General features: G+C 38.8%; 1 protein-coding gene across 3 annotated transcripts in view; it reads right to left on the reverse strand.

The window, feature by feature from the left end:
• The window catches only part of trh (PAS domain-containing protein trachealess), a 311,424-nt gene that overhangs the window by 175,731 nt on the left and 113,601 nt on the right, over positions 1–22,092 (reverse strand). For 2 of the 3 annotated variants that reach the window (XM_087357476.1, XM_087357478.1), the window contains one exon: positions 14,829–14,876. In XM_087357476.1, the coding sequence (XP_087213602.1) occupies positions 14,829–14,876 (48 nt within the window). Of the gene's footprint in view, positions 1–14,828; positions 14,877–20,961; positions 21,344–22,092 lie in introns of those variants that run through there. The other variant, XM_087357477.1, reaches the window with a different exon arrangement.

Here is a 22,092-nt window from a genome sequence, read left to right on the forward strand (position 1 = left end):
CTAGAAGAATACAGGCGACAAGGAATTCATGCGAGGAAGCAAAAGGCTTAAGGAATTTTGACACTGGAATTTTATCGCCTAATCCGGACAGATATTCAGTAATTAAAGGACGCACAGAACACCTGCAGTTTAAAATCTGTAAACTATTTACATTCACCGCACAGATAGCGTTTTTGGTAGAAAGTTTGTCTGCAAAGCCGTAACGTAACTATTATTTAACTGTAATTATAAACCGTTACTAACACAAAATTCATTAGGCTACACGAAGGCCTACGAAGCGACTGACAAAGAAAAATGTTTTCTCTATGCAGTATTGCTATTTCTTTGTTTCTCTAGTTCAGTATTCTAAAAAAGAAAGCCAATACATTTCGGGAGCTGGCTCTGCTCCTATCTTCAGGTGAAAATGTCTATTAGTCTGGGTCCGATAGAAGGGGCTAATCCAAATCATACAACTGTTACCGTGTTCGTTCTAAAGCACTTACAAGTAACCACATCCGAAACACTTCTTCTCACACACAGGTGTCGGCTTCACTTCGCCAATATCGGTAGCTAAGATGAGGTCATAAACCCTAGAATTATATGTGAAAAGCCAGTATCTCTGTAGCTAGTTGGTATCATGATAAAGAACATGTCCTTTCTAAATGTAAGACTACAACATTTATGTCCTTCTGACACCTGATTGACGATATTCAATTAAGTGTTTATATGCATAAAATAACCAAACAATTAATATGTTTGGAAGCGTGAAGGTACAGCTCCACGCTTATTTTGACCCTAGAGGTGAGATGTCAGATTCACGCTCCGGCTGCTTTGTTTGCTGGTGGGCCTAAGAGATGGTATATGGACGCAGTGGAAGAGAATCGGGAATGGAAACCCAGTCATTCAGATCGTAGCGAGGTAAAATATAAAAAAGTCCTCTTGTTGAGAAAATTAGGACAAAACTGTTTTCGGTTAAGGCTGAACTGGTAACGTAATTTGTCATTTACGACGCAGTTCAAAATTGGACATAACAACTGATCTTCAATTTCGCTTTTACTGCAATACTTTAAAGTACTGTTGCTCGCAACAAGTTGCTGCGGCCTATGAAAATGTTGTCGGTCGGACCATCTGTGATAAGTATTTGAATCTCAGAGAGCTCGAAAGATTGTCTTGTAACTGAATGATTGTGAATTCAGGTCTGTACCGGAACGTGCCAAAACCTCCGGAATGGCTGAGTCGTGAAGGATTTTCTGTAACATTGCCATCAAGGCAGAAGGAGAGAAAAAAGACGCCTCGGAAGGTAACAAACGGACGACGCCAACGACGCGACGCCATCGGTTACGGTACGCAAGGCACGGAACGAACGTGCACGGAACGTCTAGTGACGTCATCCAGTGGGTCAGTGACAGTAACGACGCCTGGTGGTTTTAAAAGGAACGCTGCGGAGCCAATGGCTTCTCTGAGGGTGTTCACCAGCTGTGTCACGTCCAGTGTACGTGCAGACCAGGACGGCCATTTTGAGGGAGGGGAAAATGTGTTCAACATTCAGCACACATCTTTGACCCAGCAGCAGACGCTCTTTGCTTGTGTTGTGACCTCGAGACTTAACCGCAGGGTCATCATCTAGTTTCGGTCAGGGTTAAGAGGTCCAAACACAGGTTTCGGTCTCAGGATCGGCTGGACAAAGCAATGACTTGGTAACTTGTTACCTCTAATGTGTTGTTTTTATTTCAACACACTGTCTGATACACTTCCGAGACGATGGGTGATGGAATTTAAACTGCTATTATGAATGATAATAAAGTACCAGTTATTCGTACAGATTCCTCTTCAAATAAATTTATTTAAATAATAATGCATCTATCATGCATTTCTTACGCCATATATCTATTCTAAGCATGTAAATGGACTACATGTATTTATAATTAATGTTCTAGAAAAATATTTTAAAAACTCCACAAATAGTATAAGGACTACCAGGGTATTTAACACGGATTTTTAGGTTTTATACCTTTTCGATCGTCTAATGTTATAAAGTACACAAGACATTTCGAGAACTTGGTCTGTCCTCGTCTTAAGGTGTAGTGAAGAGGACACCTAACTCTTCGGGTCAATTAGAATGAGTTGATCTCATTCACTGGACCAGTAACAGATATGGAGGCAGAACGGAAGGGCCTCTGAAACGTCGGTAAACTCCTACCAGACTACGCGCCGCTGCAACCCAGAAGCCAGCCATCAAGAAGGCGACTGTTTAAATTTCCCTACAACATACAACAGTGCAGTGCAGCAAAAGTCAATGTCTTCAGGAAACACTACTTCTGCGTTAGAATAACTACAGATGGGTATTTTCTGGACGAAAGAATGAATGAATAAATTCTTTGTGTCAGCTGACTATTGTAAGCATGGCTCTCAGCCTACATTTAATTAAAGGCAATAGCGGTAAGTGTGTGGGGCGACAGACTCCTCCAGCTGACGTTAAGCTATTACACGACCAGACATTTCTGGAAAAAATCTCCACGCATGGGTAGGTTGACTGTGTTTCTTCATATGCTATCAGCTGGCGCTCACTGTTACATACAATGTACCACATCTAAGAATTAACTACCTTTACTGCCAACACATTGTTCCATTTTTAGGCGCGTTCGTAATCCTGCAGTGTGCTTATTAAAATACGCCAATTCGTCTGTAACAATTCGAGAAAGGGTTAACGGATTTTTATAATGAAGGAAACAGAGAGAAAAATTGTGAAACCATTTCAATTTTCATTTACATAGGACAGATTTAATTATCACTTTAAATTTAGAGTATTTCTTTATGTAACATTACTTTATTTTTTACTTAAAAAGAAGTAAACGACTGATCTTTGTAACGGTGGCACTTTGCATTATTTAACGCACGAACTGAATTTCCCTGATGTCTCAAAAAGGAAAGACCAAAATATATTTTACTGAAAGTAGTTGATCATTCTGTTTGTTTATAAGAAAACATCAACATTTAGGGTTCACGAAATCTAAAAGCAACAAAACAGCAAAAGTGCCAAAATTCTTACGCTATGCGTACATTCTCTAACTTGTTCGTGATCAATTAGCAATTAAACGAGTTTCACTTTTGGCCTACTTCTCGACTGACGTTGTGACCGGCAGAGTGGAAAGAAAATGGACGCACAGTTTCTGGATCTGACGCTGCGACCCTCAGAAACGAGAAGCCAAAGCCTACAACTAACCCCAGAACTTTCTAAAACGGACACATTTAAATTATTTCACATGGCGAGATGATTATTAAAACGTGTAAAATTTCTATAATAGAACATATATAACACATCAATTTGTTAAACGTCGTTATGAATTGTCAACGTGTCTTCCTTAACTGACAAAAAATTACATACTTTGACGTATCTTTATAGTAGCAGACTACGGATAGGTTGGTTAAGATAAAGCTGTCTCTCAGCCTGAGCAATCCACAATTAATGTGTAAGACCCTTCTGAAAATTGGAGATAAAGCTCCACGAATTCTTTTCTAGGCACTAGATGCAGGTTCCTTACGGTTTATACCCCGGGACACGTGCCCCCGAAAACCATTCGTGACCATCAGAACTGATCCACAAATAATGCCAAATAAAAATCCTGCCTCTGCTGAGAATCGATCCCCAGGCACCCATCCAGCAGCCAGTCGCTTCACTGACTGAACTATCCAAGGCACGCAATCGGAGACAATGGATTGCACAAGGCCAAAATCCAAGCGGTTCAGAGGATCAACGGTTTCTAAAGCCCTAGCGCTGATGACGGTCTCACAGCGGAATTAGGCAGGTTTTAGTCAATGCCACCAACTGCCCAGAATTATAATACAGAGACCCCCTCCAAAGTCCAGTGGCGGTTCATGTTTTCTCACTTGTTTGTTGAAGAACTTTACGACGCCATATGAATATTCACTTTATACAGTCCGGGAGGAGAATTTGTAGGATGATTATAATAAATGGTAAATTAAAAAGGATGAGATAAAAGTGGTCACAGCTCATGTTCCTGTCCTAGTAGTCAACTTGAAGGACCGAGGACAGAAATATCCCTCAAACCGAATTCTCAGCAAATGCTACCGGAGTGCAGATTAAGAAATTCCTCGTTGTTCAATTTATTCTAGTCACCTTTTACGTCCATTTTTCTTCGGTCCGAACATGATCCCAAGTACCCTCTTCTCAAAAGCCCGCAGGTCTATGTGCTTCCCTTCATGTGGAAAACCAAGTTTCACGCCATCAGAAGCAACAGGTGGTACAATTAGTCTTTCGTTCTGAAAATTATAATTTTTACGAGTTTTGACTGCAGACAGGACGACGAAACATGACGAACTCTATGGTAGCAACCATGATCCAAATGTAATTTTCTTTTTAATTTCTTTATAAATTAAATGTAAATGTATTACTGGATTCTCAACCCCAAATATTTTAACTACGTCACATTTTTAAAACACTATTAGCAAACTTTATTTTTTCGATCTGTCACGCATTCTAAGAAGGACAACATAAAATTCATCTATTTTTCCTTGTCAACATCCTTACTAGAGATATTACAATATTATTATATTAGTAAACTGGAACACTTTTTCTAACTTTTTCACAACCAATCATTGTCGACTGTCCACGATTACATTTAAAATATTATAAATAAATATATTACGTTATAAAACATTATTTGTAACTGCACAGAAAGAAGCCATGGCCCCATATGAGACCTGATTACTCGCCATGATGTAGTGACAAGGGACTCACTCAAAAAGATTGCAGGTATGTGGTGTTACCAGTGCGGTGAGTCAATGACGATACATTTTCAGTATTTCGGACAGAGGGACAAGAAATGCATTCAGAATTTTTGGGAGATATCTGCTTAGAAAGCGGTAACTAACCATGAACAAAACTGAAGGAACACGTCAAGATAAATTCTTGGGAACCTGGATGCATGGATGGAGGTGGATGAAACTGGCTATGGATCCTATCCTATAGTAGACTTTGGTGTAAGTGGTGTTCCGTCTCTTAGTAGAGAGCCTAGAATTCCTGTCCTTATTACTTTCATTAACGTTATCAACTCTGTAACCAATTATCTTGATACTTCATTTAATATATTTTAATACATCCAGGACCCTGTTGCTGAATTACAGACTGAAAAGTGCTGTTATTTATCTGCATCTAATACTCTAACGTTTTGAAAATGTCAATAATTTAATCTCCGCTATCTGAGTTCCATCTTCTCCACGACTCGAACACGGATTGTAACTGTTACAGGAGAAAACACACAGAACTCAAACATATGCACAGCAATGTGTGAAAGAAGCATTTCAATTGCTATATTTTACTCACGGTTACCGTGCTTAAGTTTAAGGAAAAAAAATCTTTAGTTATTCTTAAATTTACAACCGTGAGCCGTAAATTATTTAATTCAACTCGGCTGTCTTAACATTAATTTTATGTCTAGATGAACTTCTTATGGTACCTGCGTGTTCCTTGGAATTTTATACTTTCATTTTCAACACTGTAGATAAAAGTCAAAAATGAAGAGTCTGTATTTGCATGATTCTAGTTTCCCTTCCAGGAAACAACAGTTCACGCCACTGATTGAGACTCACACAACATTCCAGGTACAACATCACTAAAGTGCGTATATAATTATGTGGAGCCTTGCTTGGTGTCATGTGATCATATATATATATACATGTATGAACCAGCTACACAAGACGCCTAAATCAAAAACTTGGCCAGCAAACAGAACCGGTTGTGGACGAAGTGTATACACTATGCGTAGGGAAACAACTTGTGGATCACAACTGTGTTAACTGCCGAAGAAGCTCAGGCAAGGAACGTCCGACATGTAAGAACATGACTGTCTTCTGCAAAGACGGCCCTGATAATGGAGGAAGTAGGTATCCCTGAAACGTCCGTCAACTTCTAACAGTCTACAAGGCGCAACATCTCAGAAAATAGTTATCTCCAGTTCATAACGAGATTAAACTGACAATCGATGAAGCGCTGGTTTCTTTCCATAAATTGAATAAGTACGACTTGTAATCAATAATTTATGTTCGAGCAGTAAGACTATCTAGTTCGAGATTAAATCTGATGACGTAGACAAGGCACGCTGCCCCCCCGACCCAATCCTGGAAATAATATCGACCCCGTCACACATTTTAATACCAGCAATAAAGATGAATCTAAAAGATAACACAAAATTACAAATAAAATGCGTGTGGTAAGAGAATGGACGATGAAATATAGGGGGCGAGAGGGCAAAAGAAGAAAACAATTTGACCACATATGAAATTCGTTAGGTATGGACAATGATGGCGTATTTATATCGAATGACGTCAGTGTTTGTACAGTCAGCTACAGAAATGTATTCTAGAGTATATAGCACTGTAGCACTGTATGCTTCTTTTAGGCTCATATCCAAAAGAATAAAATACTATAGACATATTATTATTATTATTATTATTATGAATTGTTTAATTGGTCCACAAGCAGCCAAAAACTTCAGGCGTGTTGCCGTCATAACTCGGATGCTTGCAGGCCAGATGAAACTGTAGTCACGGCTCGAACCACGAGATAGGCGGCTACAGTGAGTTGGGGTCGTGCGCACGTAGTAGTCGGAGCGACCCAAGAAGCACGGCCTTTTGCATCCGGCTGAGTAGTGCTTTATTATTATTATTATTATTATTATTATTATTCCATCTATTCACCATTTTAGGGGGTATTTACTTCTGTAAACCTAAGACAAACCTTATGGTACAAGTACATAGTGCAGCAGCTATTTCTGAAAATCTATTTTTGCAAGTAGACCATATTATTATGAAAAAAGAAAGCAGATACACAAAACCCATAACCTCATGGGAACCAAATTTCATGAGTTTGGGGTTTGGTGTTTAGAAAAATGTAACTTAATAAGACAAAATTAACATTCTCGAGATAGGACTTATCACATCCAGGCCAATTTCATCTGATTGTAGCAGTTTAGTATCAAATAACATTGGATACGCTGAATGTTTCAAAACAAATTAACGCCGATCGCTAACTGTTGCTTGTTTCTTCAAGCGAAGAGTCAACGAACTTGATTTACGTTCATAAATTCACGCTGTCTAGCTCTGGGCACTGGTAAGTGTACAGTGAGTGAATAGCATGGGGGGAAAAACATTCAGGCCAGTGTGAAGTGAATGAAAACACATTGCGTATTGGTAAGCCTGCAGGCAGTACGAGGCGTGTTGCATGTCTGGAGATGGTTTGAAATTCCACGTTACTACACCTTACCTCATAGCGTCGTCAGGCACAAAACTAGACTCTAATTTAGAGATAGGCCTACTTTAGGGAAAAACTCATAATATTAAGCAGAGTTATTTTTATAAGATTTGAGGTTTTCACAGCGACGAATATGAAGATTTCTGTCTTCTGGGTTGTTGTACTGTGTAGTCTGGTCGATGTTTACCGACGTTTCGGAGGTCATACTGCCTCCGTCATCAGGCCAATGAATCGCGGAGGCAGTGTGACCTCTGAAACGTTGGTAAACATCGACCAGACTACATAGCGCAACAACCCAGAAGACAGAAATCTTCACGAGTTATTTTTATTTTCAATCTCACGACCATTTCCATTCAAGATACTTCTACTTTGTTACTTAACACAGTCACAGCAAAACCAATTGTTATAATTATGACACCATTACATATCGTTTTAATGACAGAAACTAAAATATTAATGAAAATTCATAGTAATTCAATTACAGGCCTATAAATTTCACTTCTTCTGATAATGGTCCAGAATTTGTAGGAAATTTCACCTGTATGACAAATTGTTTTCATGCATAACTTCGGCAATTTTCACATTATTAAACGACTAGAGAATAGACAGTCCTTTATTTAGCCTTGGATGTGGCCAGGGAAAATTTATTTTGAAGAAATTCAGCTCAAAGCGTGTGATATAAAAAAATCGACTTCTCTGCCTCAAATTATATCACCGTTTTCTTCCTTGTCCTACTGTCACGTTAATAAGTTCTACGACTAACGCATCGCCTTTAAATAAACTGCAAATCAATCTTGTTGCTTCAGACTCGGCCAGAAGTGAACAAAATTATAATTCAGAACATTTATGTCCTCGAGATTCGCCACCGCGCTTAGTAGCTGAGTCCGATCGTGATCGGAGTACCGATGGGAATCCAATCCTCCTCATCATGACCGTGGCAAACGTCTGGTCCCTTAACTAGCCGACACGCCTACCCGTTCAGTCACCCAGGGCCGGCACGTGCTCACACAAACACACACATTATCTTCCGCAATGTCAGGTTCCGGCCAGATCATAATTACACATATTTAAACTAGCTTAGTGTCTATTGCCCGTCACATTTTACGTTCATGAATCTTTATTGTGTCTGACAGTGTTACAATTTATTATAGCAATATCTTTAAAAATCAATTAAAATGAGGAAAATTTATAAAATTTCTTAAAAAATTAAATTACATTAAATGTGAACGTAGTTTCAAAGTGACTGAAGTCAGATTCCTGAAACATAAAAACCAACCGCCTCACTCCAGACTCCCGCCGAACGCATACTCCGCCAGACCCCATCATAGGTGCCACTATAGCCTCGGCTGCATTTCTTCCTGCCAGGGCCACTATCGTAAGAACTCAATTTCATTCTTTTCCGCATCGAATGAATAATCGTACAGTCAAGCGAGTCGAATATATGCTATTATACTAGGAGCACATGTTCACATTTTATTTATGTCTCTTAATTTGTTGTAAAACACTGTTGGGAATAATTTTTAGAAACGATGACATATCGGAGCGACGTAAGTTATAAATAAGTTGTTCAGCCTTAGCTACTATTATTGTTAAAAACGATGGCATTAAAATGACACAGCAGCAGCAGGAAAAACAACGAAACAACGTCAACCAAAATATGTAAATTAGAAGACTATTTTTTACTCACGGAAACCAGACTATGCATTACCAAGACGAATTTAAAACTACAGACCTTGAGGAAAGCGGCTGTAGGAAGACCACGAATAAGATACTTTGAATATTTTCTGAAATCTCGGTACGGGTCCATGATCCCGAATGTTGTATGTTTAAGAAACATTTATTTTTATAATATTACCTTTACATGTACTTTTAAGTAAGATTTTACGTATTTGTTCCTGTTTAGAACAGTCTACTTAGGCCTCAATAAAAGTAACTGCGGCCGTTGTTTAGCCCAACCCCCATTTTCGATATGGTCCTGGGTCCTTCCAACCGCGGCTTTGCCCCACTTGACTTGGCGACGGATACTGTGTGAGCGGCAAAGTTAATTTCACTACAAATTATATCACACGTCATCTTTATAAACCACGAACTTGGTTTTGATTTAAGTGGTCCCTGTATCAGCTTCAATTATAACCCCTCTAACATGTTTTGCAGTTCTTTTCTGCAGAGACTATTCACACTGATATGTTGTGGAAGAGGGGAAGAGTCACAGCGTATGGCTGCATATAATACTACATGTAACACAACGTAAGAAATCTTATTTGCATGCCACTTCCAAATTCCACAAGTAACAGGTAATATTCAAACCACATACAAGCAACGGACAAAAACAAGAATTCATAGTAATATGTTCTCATCATGTAACCCGATATTTTGGGGTCTCAAAAAAAGGAGGTAAATTGTGGCCTTACTTATCCATATGTCTGGCGAATACCGTATCATTAGCTTCATGTTCGAAAATAATGGCCTCTTCCACAAAAAGAACTGTTCGGTGAGATGAAATAATGACAGGATAAGAGCACAATAACATGTGAATTATCATTCAATTGTGTGATCACTTAGCTCGAGATGTGATCACATATCAGAGGTATGAATTCTGTGATGTACAGGTGTCAGACCGCTATACAATAATCGGATGGCTCGTAACATCTTCAAAACAAGTGCGATACTGGATCGAAGGTTAAAAGATACCCCTACTGCTAATGAAAGTTGGTACTGACAGGCGAACACGAGAGTTTTCAGAGATGATTCATCCGTGGTTACTATAAGGCATTAATTTCAAGTGCACTATTTGCGATATTTAAATACCACTGACTCTGAAGTTGAGTCTTGAACAGCTAAACCTTATGTTACAAGTGTGATTTCAGGTTCTCGCGGCGGAGAGTAAGAAGAAGAAGAATATAGTTGTCTTCTGGATTGTTGTGCCATGTAGTCATCGCCCTGATGACGGAGGCAGTATGACCTCAGAAACGTTGGTTAACATCGACCAGACTATACTGCGCAACAACCCAGAAGACAGAAATCTTCATACTAAGAATCGCCCTGATGACGGAGGCAGTATGACCTCCGAAACATTGGTAAACATCGACCAGACTACACAGCGCAACCCGAAAGACAGAAATCTTCATACTAAGAATCGCCCTGATGACGGAGGCAGTATGACCTCTGAAACGTTGGTTAACATCGACCAGACTACACAGCGCAACGACCCAGAAGACAGAAATCTTCATACTAACCGCTGTGATAACCTCAAATCTTACAGGTAGAAGTTTACCGACGTTTCGATGTGTCTGCTGCCTCCACCCCCAGAGCGATGATCACTCTGATGATGGAGGTAGCAAAAACGACAATAAACCTAATGATTAGGCACACAACATGTCATTTCTAGACCATCTGAGCGATTAAAAACTTCACAAGAATGAATGTGCTCCATAGACCTGCAGTTTAATTCAATTTTATGAATATAAAAGTGTAATTTAAATAAGAAATGTAATGGTTCTACATTAAACAGAGGCAATACAAGCACGAACAGGATAGATACGAAGATATGTTGGTACATGTCAATCTGAAATAGCTTTAAACATAAATTTCTAAGCTCCAGTCAAAAGAAAATACGCAACAGGTCTTCATGTTTGTTAAAGAATTTAATTTTCTAACTCTGTTGACTGTACTCCCTATGACCTTTGTATTTCATAACTAGTTACGAAGCAAACGGGAACAACCAGGTGCAGCTAAGAAGTAAGTTATTGCTTCACCGCAGGTACTCTGGTAACGAAGAGACTGTGAGGTACTAAATTCTATAGGGAAGTCCTGGTTGACAAATAAGTGACAGTAACAAAATATTTTGTTGTTCGCAGCACCGCCTCTGGGCTTACTATGTCTACAAAAACACTTCAAGCTCCCAAACCAAATTTCTGTAAATCATTAGAAATTTCCATTCATTTAATAACATACTAAATATTATCTCTTCAAACACGTAATTCGCTTTTAAAACTACGCCACTTATACAACAAACTATTCTTCTTCTTATTATCATTATTTATTGCATTTCACTTTATTTCCCTTGTGCTGTATCTGTAATTGACCATCTGGCAGTTTATGCACGACATTAATAATAAATGATTATTATAACATTATAAAATATATCAAGAACTCTCATTTGCCCTGCTAAATATTAAAATAAACTATACTAAAATAATAAAAGTATATGTTATATCACATACAACTTGTTTAATATGCAGTATTTAATAATCTCGTGATTCAGTTATTTTCATTGCGTGTATGTTTCGACTAGTCTTTTACGTTTAACTGTAATAAACTTCATAAGCAACGTAAGCTTAAGATGAATTATCACCAAAAATTCAGGGCAGAAATAAAGGTTGCCATGGATACTTTTAATATCATTCGGAGTTCAGGAATGTATATAGCAGCTCAGCAACACTAATATCGAAAATCAAGACACTACCAAACATCCTCAAGTCGAAGTTTGTGAGACTACAGGTTCTTACAGCGACGAGTATAAAGATGGCTGACTTCTGGGATGTTGCGAAGTGTAGACTGGTAGAATCTGACCTCTTAAACGTCGGTCAGCTTCTACCAGACTAGACAGCGCAATATCGCAAAAGATAGCAATCTTAAGACTCGAAGTTTAGCTACACTGATTTGTCTCAGAGGAGTTGCGTGTCCTTTCTGGAAGACACGACGGTACAATGTTACAAGAAGACCTAAGGCCATCTGCTAGCGAGGTGAAGATATCCAGGTGGTTGAGGGGGTCACACCCAGTGGTTTTAAGCCTTTCTGCTGAGACAAACGCGAGACTCCACACCACAGATTGCAAAAGGGATTATCTCGGATCTCTTCTGTACACATAACCAGGTTCTGAGATTACGGCAGATGACTAACCACCACAGAATACACGTGAACTAACTTCTAACATGAGCACTTGCTTTAAACATGAAGCTTGCTGGACAGGACATGAGATACGAGATTCTGACGGCAGTGTAGAAGTCGGTGTTGTCTTCTGGTTAGCAACCCCTTGCAGACCTTTAGATAGATACCAACGCTTCGGAGAACCATACTGTCTTCATCTTCAGGGCTGAAGTGAGTTGTTTTAAAAATCCAACAAATCTTAGTACCACTAGTCTGAGTTAAAACATTTCTATAATGTAAACACTGAATAATAATCATTTTACACTCCACCACTCGTTCTGTTACTCCACAGGAGATACTAATGACCTAATTTCGATACGTTTTTAAATGTAACACGGTCATGACTGAATACAGAAACACGTCTCAGGCCAATCCTTTCAGCCCTCCATTGATGCTTGGTAAATTTATCCTCCAGCATGATGAGTTTGTGCTTCAATTAAAGGAGAAAGCGTAATTTGTGAGAACTGGAATATGCATGAATATACTCAGGATTCTGCGCTATAATTGTCAGGTTCGTAGTTCTTCCTTTCGTAATATGAGGTTAATCATTTGTTCAAGAAGTTTCTTTTTGTAGAAACCGAATGTTTAATACCGTCTTTACAAAAGCTTACAACTAGACGCCATTTGAAATCAATCAGATCACCAGAATAAAACCAGTTTTCGCACTGGCCTATCTATTCCTCATGTTTATCGAACAAAATTTGAATTTGATAAATTTTTGATCAAACACAAACTATTAACCTATTATTCACTAAGACTATAAAATTTTCTTTCTTTTGCAATGGGCAAAATGGATGTATACTTCCTTACTTATACAGTACATTAATCTATAAGTTAAATTTTTATTTTGCATTTTTAAGTTCATTTACAGTACATCATAATTTAGATATTCTATTGCTGCTATTCAATTTATATGTTTTTGTATTTTCAACTTGGACTGGTTTACAAGAGAAACGGGACTGAAAAATCTAATTAACACCACAGCATCACACGCCATATATTGTGATCGGCGTAGACGGCTTTCAGACACGGACGGTAGCTGCCAATATTAGTTATTCAATAAGTAGTCTCAGGTAGCCGACAAGGGATGGTTCTCCAGCCTACGGGCTAGACGGAGGATAAAGCCTTCGAAGCTGAAGGAAGCCAGAGAAGAAAAGCAGAGGGAGAGTATCGAGATATACTAAGTTTAACGGAAGAAGAAAGAGAATTTTTCGGCGATAAAGGCTCTCAAACAGTGCCCGCTCGTCCTTTTGGTAAATTTAAGTTGAAATGAAGAAGGTAGAGTGACGAGACATTAAGCAAAGGGAAAGTTTAGAAGGATCTTGGTACGTCCGATTAGAATTTTAAATCTTATGTTAATCTTGGTAGAACTGTAATATGTGAAATTTTTATCATTGAGAGGGAGCTAATTTAGTGCGAAATTTTGGTTATTCTGAGGGACACTTATGCTGTATAAGAATGTAAAATTTGGGTACCAACTCAGCATTTGCTGTAGGATCGAATAAAACGGAAAAATTTGAATCGGCCGGTCGCTAGTCATTCCGACAATCTGAGCAACTGCCAGCTTATAAATGAGGCCTGTACGTCATGGTGTCATCAGTAACGCTCAATGATTCCTGTGGTATCTCTGACGCTAGACTCCAGCTCGGGTATTGCTTGCAACGTTGCAAGACGAAGGCTTAATAATCTTTAACCCGTAAGGTCGTAAAATTGGAATTTTCCCCCACGCCTCACCCAACAGCCAAGTAACGATTAATTCAGGAATGCGTTCTGATTCATAGGGGAGTGATCCCGTAACCGCTCTATTAAAACAGTCGCTTGCGAATATCGTCCGTGAAATCACCCACACATTCATGATTCACAATTCCATCCCTGACTTTTTTGAAGTACTTGCAATATTACAGGGCGGGTAGGTTCTTCCGAAATCCTGATATGTTCCTACAAGTTACGTTACATCCCAGAAGACTAACACCGACATTTTCAATTGCACCAGTTCCTTAAAAATCTACGTTTCACAGATCAGATTAGCTCCGTCTCCATTATCAGGATTTGACGATAAGAACGGAGCTGGTCCTTGAAACGTCAATTTTTAACGAACTATCACGGCTGACAGAGCGGGAAATTTTTATTGAAGTCAGTTGCCGCGAAAGCTTTAGATCATACAACAGACATAAATCACTTGTAGCTATTAATTGTAATTAATCATGCTATTACAGATAATTTCAACGTCGACCAGACGGCTTTAATATGGTGTTCATGGCGAGAATTATCCATTTAAAGCTTGGTGATAATTATATATACCATCTTCCTTAAGAATCAGTGACTTTGTGAAAGGGAGAAGTGTTTCTTTAAGGTCCGAACTTAATACTTAAACGTTATTTAGACGAGATTCTATTTCACATGGTTTACTGAAAAAAACTACAAGGTACGGATCTACTTAATTTCCATCATGCTGCGGTTTCTCGAATAATTTCCGAAGCACGGAAATCTTCCATTACGTAGTGTTGTGTCCTCCACCACAAGTTTCATTCGGCTGGCACTTCAAAGGCGTTTCAATTATGTAGTACTCTTCGATAAACCACTGAAGGCATCGCAAACAGGGGCGGAGTGGTTTCCCACAGAAGTAAATAAAATTTTTGAATGCACTTACCGAGCATTTACAGATGTGGGGTTCCCAACTTCGTCTACGGTAGGTTTCCTGGAAGCAGAAGAAGAGGAACACCATTTAACACCATTATCACCGGTACTGCCATCCTTACAACAAGTAAGTCCTCTTGTTCCCAGTGGACCCTTCATCTTTATAATAAAACCTGCTAACTACAGCTATCGCCTGGTACTCGCCACCAAATCACCATAACAAATGTCATCTCCTCAACCAATCACCGTTTCCTCGAGACAAGCCCTTCATCTCCTAACAGCTGTAAAGAAAGCTAATAACAATACTGCGGGCCAGATAAACAACAAGTAGAATAAAGGTCTTGAAACATGCTTGTTTGTGTTCTAAAAAGCACAGTGTCACTTCAGTGTACTTTGTACACTTTTTTTTTACAGAAGGAAGAATGAAAGAAGGAAGAAATGAATGAGTGGAATGGTTAAATGAATAGAATATTTGCCCGTCAAGACAGGAATGGGAACACGAGAAAGAGAGACGATAAGAGATTTTTAAGATGCTGATGAGCGAGAGAGGAGAAGTAAGGTGAGTGACCCCTATATTAAAACCATTTAAAATAGTCCATGCCGATGATTAACATTGCATGGGTCATTTAAGAAGCTCTCTACAGTGTAATAAGAATGGCGTGGGGAGGATTTGGTGGGAAGGGGGGGGGGGGTTACAGGAAGCGGATTGTCAAGTGTCAACTGTGTAATAGTACACTCAACTAAATTAGGAGTGCGTCACAATTTTAGTGACAAGACATCTTTGTGCTAACAGAACACAGTGAAATCCAAAGCTGCCTGTTTGTCTACGCCATCGCGCTTAGAATAAAATGGTTTGATTTGCTACAACTTTCAAGTACTGGATGTTTCTGACATTAATGAGTATTTTGTTATCAATAAGCTGTCAGTAAGAATTGTTACTCATCACAGCAACGTAGCTATGAGATACGCGATGAGACAATGCTGTATCATCAGATATCTAAGAGACTTCTCGATGCTGTTGTATGGAAAGTCCTGAAGACGGGCACCATATGCTTCTTCGAATACATTTAATTTCTGACTCTATGCAGCGTCCTACCAACTTTTCAACGGAAGATTCAGCCCGCGCCACAAACAAATCAAAGCCAAAGTTAATGATGCATACAGAATCGCAACTGCAGATTCATCTGGTGTACAACTTCCGACTTCTGTTGTTAACTGAGAACTCAAGCAGACACGAGATGCCGCCAGCTGATACACCGCCTCAATGCTATCCTCACGTTAATATTTAATCTACCGCCATCAAGTAGCAGTCCGAAATATACGTAGTCTCATTTCTGCATTCACCAACAAGCAGAAAACGCACCAGTGCTGAGAGCTTAGTTCATGTTTGTTGCTACCCTTACACATACTCCTGAACCCTGACGTCATACATCCCTTCCATTCTCCCTGCTAGGTCTTCTATCTTTATTAACCCCCTCTTCAACCCTTGGTTTATTCTCTTCCACCCTCAAAGCGGTAGTAAAACTGGTGTAGTCCCTACATCTTAGTGCTCCTGAATTGTAACAAACTACGTTAAAAGACATATCCTTCAGGAAAGAGCGACACAATTCTCTTTGCATATGTTGCCATGACTACGGTAAAGCTTCTTCTACGTACGGCTCTCGGTCTGTTTCATTCACTTGATGAATTACACAATAAGTTGTGTTGGATGGACAGGGTCACACGAATCTTTGGAAAATGGCTGTTTTTCCAAAAATCTAAGGGCTAAAGTTTAAATCTTGTATTCAAATGGTCCTGCGTTCGATTGTCATAATCACCATTAAACTAGAAGCTAAAAATATAAAAAAAAGTTTCAGTATGTATAATGATAATCAGTCGCATGGCAACTAAAAATAATCAGATCTTGAAACGTCTTTTATGTATGAATCAGGCAATCCCAATACAGTTACAGTTTGCTGACAATTTTGTACACGTGATAAAATAAAACACGAATCCACGACTTCAGCTTCCGTGAGACAACAAATAGAGAACAAGTTAGGAAACGTCCTTACAGCGTAACAGTTCTAAGTTATTGTCATAATACCACAATTAAGACTCGAGCATGGCAGCAATGACGTTAGAGTTATCTGTGTCGGCGCCTCGACATTTATTTTAAGAATAAGACGTAAGTGAAGTTGACTTGAGTCCTTTTTCTTCGTGAGTTAGGCCACTCCATGGGGCTCAAGTGTAATGCTATGACGACAAGTAGAACTACATTTAAAATTCAAACTCTGGTATTTTGGTATTTCATGATATTGAAGGTCGCCCTACCTGTCAAGCAACAAAGTAACGCAGTGGGGCATAGGGTGCCTCAAAAACTAATTCCGGCACAGACCATCTGTTTCTTTCGTATCATTTAAGGAAGATACTAGTACAGTCTGTGCTCTCAGAAACTGATAAATACTTTCACACACACAGAGCTTCATCTGCGTCCAAGGCATCAGTTCTTGTGTGAAATAGTGTACGCGTCTCACTGAGATGAATTTCGGTTCCGTATATAAGACAAATTTGCGGGTTTATATGAAGACACGATCCCTTCGCAGCCGTTGGTATTCTAGGTTGTAACGCTAAATGGACTAGCTCCATCTTCAGGCCTGATGATGGAGGCAATATGTTCATCCGAAACGTCGGTGTCTACCTACAAGTCCACTTGGCGATACAAACCCACAAAACCAACACCAACATGGTTACCGCGAAAGCCTTAACTCTCATAATAATTTCAAATACAAGAATCCGCAATTAAAACAAAAGTACAATATTTTGTGATTTTCCTCAGCATCTCCGGGAAAATGTGGCGATTGCACGTTGTAATATGTTATGGCTGCTACCTTTTGGTCGTTCTCATCGAAATGCAGAATAAATATTCGGGAAGCAAACGCTCATCTGAATGGCACTTCAATTATCTGACACGTACTCAGCATATAAGTATCATTTACACGTAACACAAATCAGGAAGTCATTACGTCTCTGAGTGAAAGATTTAATTCGTTCAGTGTGAAACCCATTACAATTTGCCCTCCTATAATCTATTTAAACACGACAGGAAAGGGGTACTCTTCCGAGTACACTGAAATTCCAAATGTGTTAGTCACGCCACAACACGGGCGGTGACGTCAGCAGGTTGCTTTGTTGATTACCGCGGCTTAAAGGATCTTAGAACTCAAGATAACGCTCATTCGAAAGAAATAACAAAGGCAACAATACTAACCAAGGTCACATGCGAAAATGTGGTCCCAAGAACATTGTTGTATTTCGCCATGACCTCGATTTCCATTGTGTTCCAACAATGACATCGGTTCCCAACGGCGAGTTTGCTCCCAAAAAAAGTCACTCGCGTTCCGTCGTTGTTAAGTGTTCCGAATATGCCCATTGGACATGCGGGTTGCCGCAATTCTCAGGAACACTGCGATCGAAATGACTGAACAGCAACTATAACCCGGAGTTCCACGAACAAGCTAGGAAACAAGCTGTTGATGGAATTACAGTACTGTTACGTCGCAAATAAATTACGCAACTGTTACAGACTGCCGATTCCAAGAAGTCAACTTCTGTGCTTCTTTTTCAGATTTATTTACAATAATAATTATTTGGCTTCATTGTTTTTATTATTACTTGTTTATCTGATGATTATTTAACGACGTTGTACGTAGCTAACACTGTAAGACCCTGCGCACACAAGCGGTTTGGACCACAGCGGAGTTTCTGCGACATTGACGAAATGTTTCAAGCGGAGGCGAGTATACAACATGCTTCATTTTCGATGCGGTGCGGTGGCCGCACAACAAGAAGAAACCAACCTGTGTGCACGCACGACCGTCTCAACAAAATCCAGCTGCCAGCTGAAAAGAAAACGCAGACAAGGCGTTTATCTCACCTTCCGTGTGCACAGACAACAGGAATATGAGTTTGCGGTAGTTTCACCGCTGCGGTAGAAAATCCGCTCGTGCGCGCTAGCCCTAAGACCGTCGGGTCATAGGATGAATAATGAACTGTGAATTAAGGTACTACCTCAGGAAAGCCACAAAAACCCTTGAAAATAACCGGTATTGGGGGAGCAAGATATTATTTTTGTTATTGTTGTTGTATTTCCTGGGGTTACATGACAGTGGCCTGCTCTATTACGAACAAAATTAAACACGTAAATATATCAAATAAACTGGGCAAATTTCTTGTTATCAACATCACCTTCAATAATAATATTTAAGAGTTATAACAATTATACTTATGTGGATTCCATGGTTTATTGTCTTAGACTTTCACTCAGGTACCTCTCGGTGGACGTAAAGAGACAGTCTCCTTTTTCATGAAAATCATTTTCTGTCAAATTATTCTCAGTACATCGTTCAACTCTGCAAAACCTTGCCACGGCGTTATTTCATTACCTATGACTTAGTAAATCCTACTTTAACATCTCTTACCAACATAAAGTGTTTTCCATGCAATCCCTTCTGGTAATAGACTTACAGAAAACACCATTTCCTCGATCCTGTGATGAGCTGATAACACAAAGAGACATTTTCTTTAAGATCTGACATAGGCCTAGAGATAACCAATGAAATATAATAATATTTATTGGTTTTTATTTCCAATACATATTTCCGTGCTGTGTAGAAGAATAAACTCATCAGTTCACTAGCACTCCATCTTTTAACTGTTCTACATTACACATCCGTTTCAGTTCTACTGACCTATAGTTCGTACAGGTCGTTCCACACATTTACATGATAATTACGTTGTTATTGCCCATTTCCTTAGCCACGTGTTTTTAAAACGCATTAATCTTGTATACAATGCCTTGCAGGCCGTCAACAGCAGTCACAGTGTTTCAGCCCTTTAGAGGACCAAGTCCATCCAAATTAAAATTCACATGCAAGTACATTAATGATCTTCAAGATCAATTTTACTCTTTTTCTGAGAATCAAATTAAACATAGGCATATAAATAAACTGTGAGAAACACGAAGAGAGATGAACGTTAAAGTAGGTGGTTTATATAGTAAACACTAATCTAAAAGGGTTACGTCACTCTTATTTATAACAATTGTCTGCTGATATCATAATAAAATGTTCTGCAAATAACAGTAACTAAACAAAGTCATAAGAGAATATGGAACGCTTAAAATCTTTTATAAACAAAATTAAGTGTGTTAAAGCAGTTAAATGTTACAAGTGTATTTTTCATGATTGCTGTGCGGCAGTCAATGCTGGAAGTAACTAAAACGCACCTTCAACATAGTAACTGATGAAAAATGTAAAACACTCTACAGCAATGTAATTTTACATTGAATTAAAAATATACGCAATACAGAAACTTTATCGTGTACGAAGCTGCGTCTGAGGCCTATGGTTCAGAGAATGTATTAATCAAATGTCACGGTTCCTTTCATCGCTGATTATGCCTCAGTTAAACAGGGCCTGAAAGAAGCCCGGGTAGTAATTTACTTAGTTCATAGATAAACAAATTGTGTCGAACTCAACAAGTGTCACATAGAAAGAAGGACTTTCGCCTAGTAACGGACAGCGTAAAGTAACATATTTTTATATTAATCAAATTATTAACAGATAAAATATAATCTTAGTTCGAATTTGCATAAATAATGGAAGGTATAAGAGCACAAATTTCAGGGAATGTGTACAACTATCAGAACTACCTTGAGACAACAAACATTAAAGTATGTAACTAAAATTTTGTAAAGAGATGACAGTGGGCCTATTATGAATTACATCAATTTAATTCTTGTCATCAGTCGTTATACAAACATACATTTTGGTTTCAAGAAAAACACGTAGATATGGAATCACGTTAAATATTTATAACTGGAACGAGGAAACAAAGCCAAAAGATATTTATGAGCGAATTTTAACAACGGAGAGAAACAGACTTGCAAATATGCATTTAAATTATAAACCCCATTTTCAACCACTGAAATTGTACTAATTGACAATGAACTTTGTAATGGTTTCTACAAAATATACGAACACGTTAAAAATTTATAAACAATTGCATACCAAAATACCTTGAAGTAAATCTAAAGTGTAAAGTTTATGTAAAAAAAATTATACAGACGAACACCAATCTATCAATAATGATTTATTTCCTCTACTTACCACCTGGTGTCGTTGTTATCGGAAGTTATTATTAGTGGGATCGTTGCACTACCTCCGTTGTACTTTTTCAGATCCATCACAGACGAAGCAAAAGCAACAACAATACACGTGTTGATGTGTACACTTAATCAACAACGAACACCGAACCAAAAACAACATGGTCTGTTCACAAAACACACTTCCCTATAATAAACAACAAAACTTAACCTCACAAATAATTCCTCAATATAACAACACAGTTCAGAGTCTGTTTCCAAGAAATTTAGTCATCATTCTGAATGTTTGCAGCGTAATTATTCTTTTAAGAAAGCACGTAAAGTTTCTTTAACGTATTTATTTTCATTCTCAATGGAACAAAAAAAAACTGTTGCGTAACGCATATATATATGTAGAAGTACGAAGTTTTGTTACCGCGTCTGCGCACACCGTCTGCCTGATTAGTCTAGGTTTCTTGCCTGATGTCGGGAGGCCAGTTCATCGTCAAAGATTCTTTCTAAAACCCCTTCATTTCCCCTCCCTCCGATCTCCCTCTCTCCTAAAACACACACACACACACACAGAGTCAGTCTCTACACCATCAACTATCCTGCCTCTCCTTCGTTCCTATCCACCTTATACTCTGTTTAGGTGTACCTATGTGTTCTTTATCTTTCTTTTTTCCTCTACCTTATTTTTTTCTTAACCAATGCCCCTGAACACATCCAAAGATACATATACCATGCAGACTCTTGAAAGAATCCCTCTACACACATCACGGGCCGAGATAAAAAAAAGACAGAAAGGGACCAAGAAAATAAAAAATACGCTTTAGACTAGTAAAAAAAAGACAACTGACTGTATGAATATTAATAAATTTGTCTTCATGGTGTGGTTTTGCAATGTAGATGACGCGAGGTTGGAATACTTTGTCGTGTACGTAGCAACGGGACATGAAATATGCCGACGGTAAAAAAAAAATTGGTGCACTGTTGTTTTATTTTTATTAAAAAAAATAAGAAGCAAGATACACCCAACTGCGCATCGTAAACAGTTTACAAGCTTCAGCTACACAGAAACAAGTGCAAGAAGCCGGAGAGACAGGGACATCCTGTGGACAAACCGTGTTCCGCGAAGTCATGACGCAGGCCACTC

This window comes from Zootermopsis nevadensis, unplaced genomic scaffold (assembly GCF_977971745.1).
Source record: "Zootermopsis nevadensis isolate Lab colony 2312 unplaced genomic scaffold, Znev_1.0 Znev_ptg000028l, whole genome shotgun sequence".
Classification (NCBI taxonomy): domain Eukaryota; kingdom Metazoa; phylum Arthropoda; class Insecta; order Blattodea; family Termopsidae; genus Zootermopsis; species Zootermopsis nevadensis.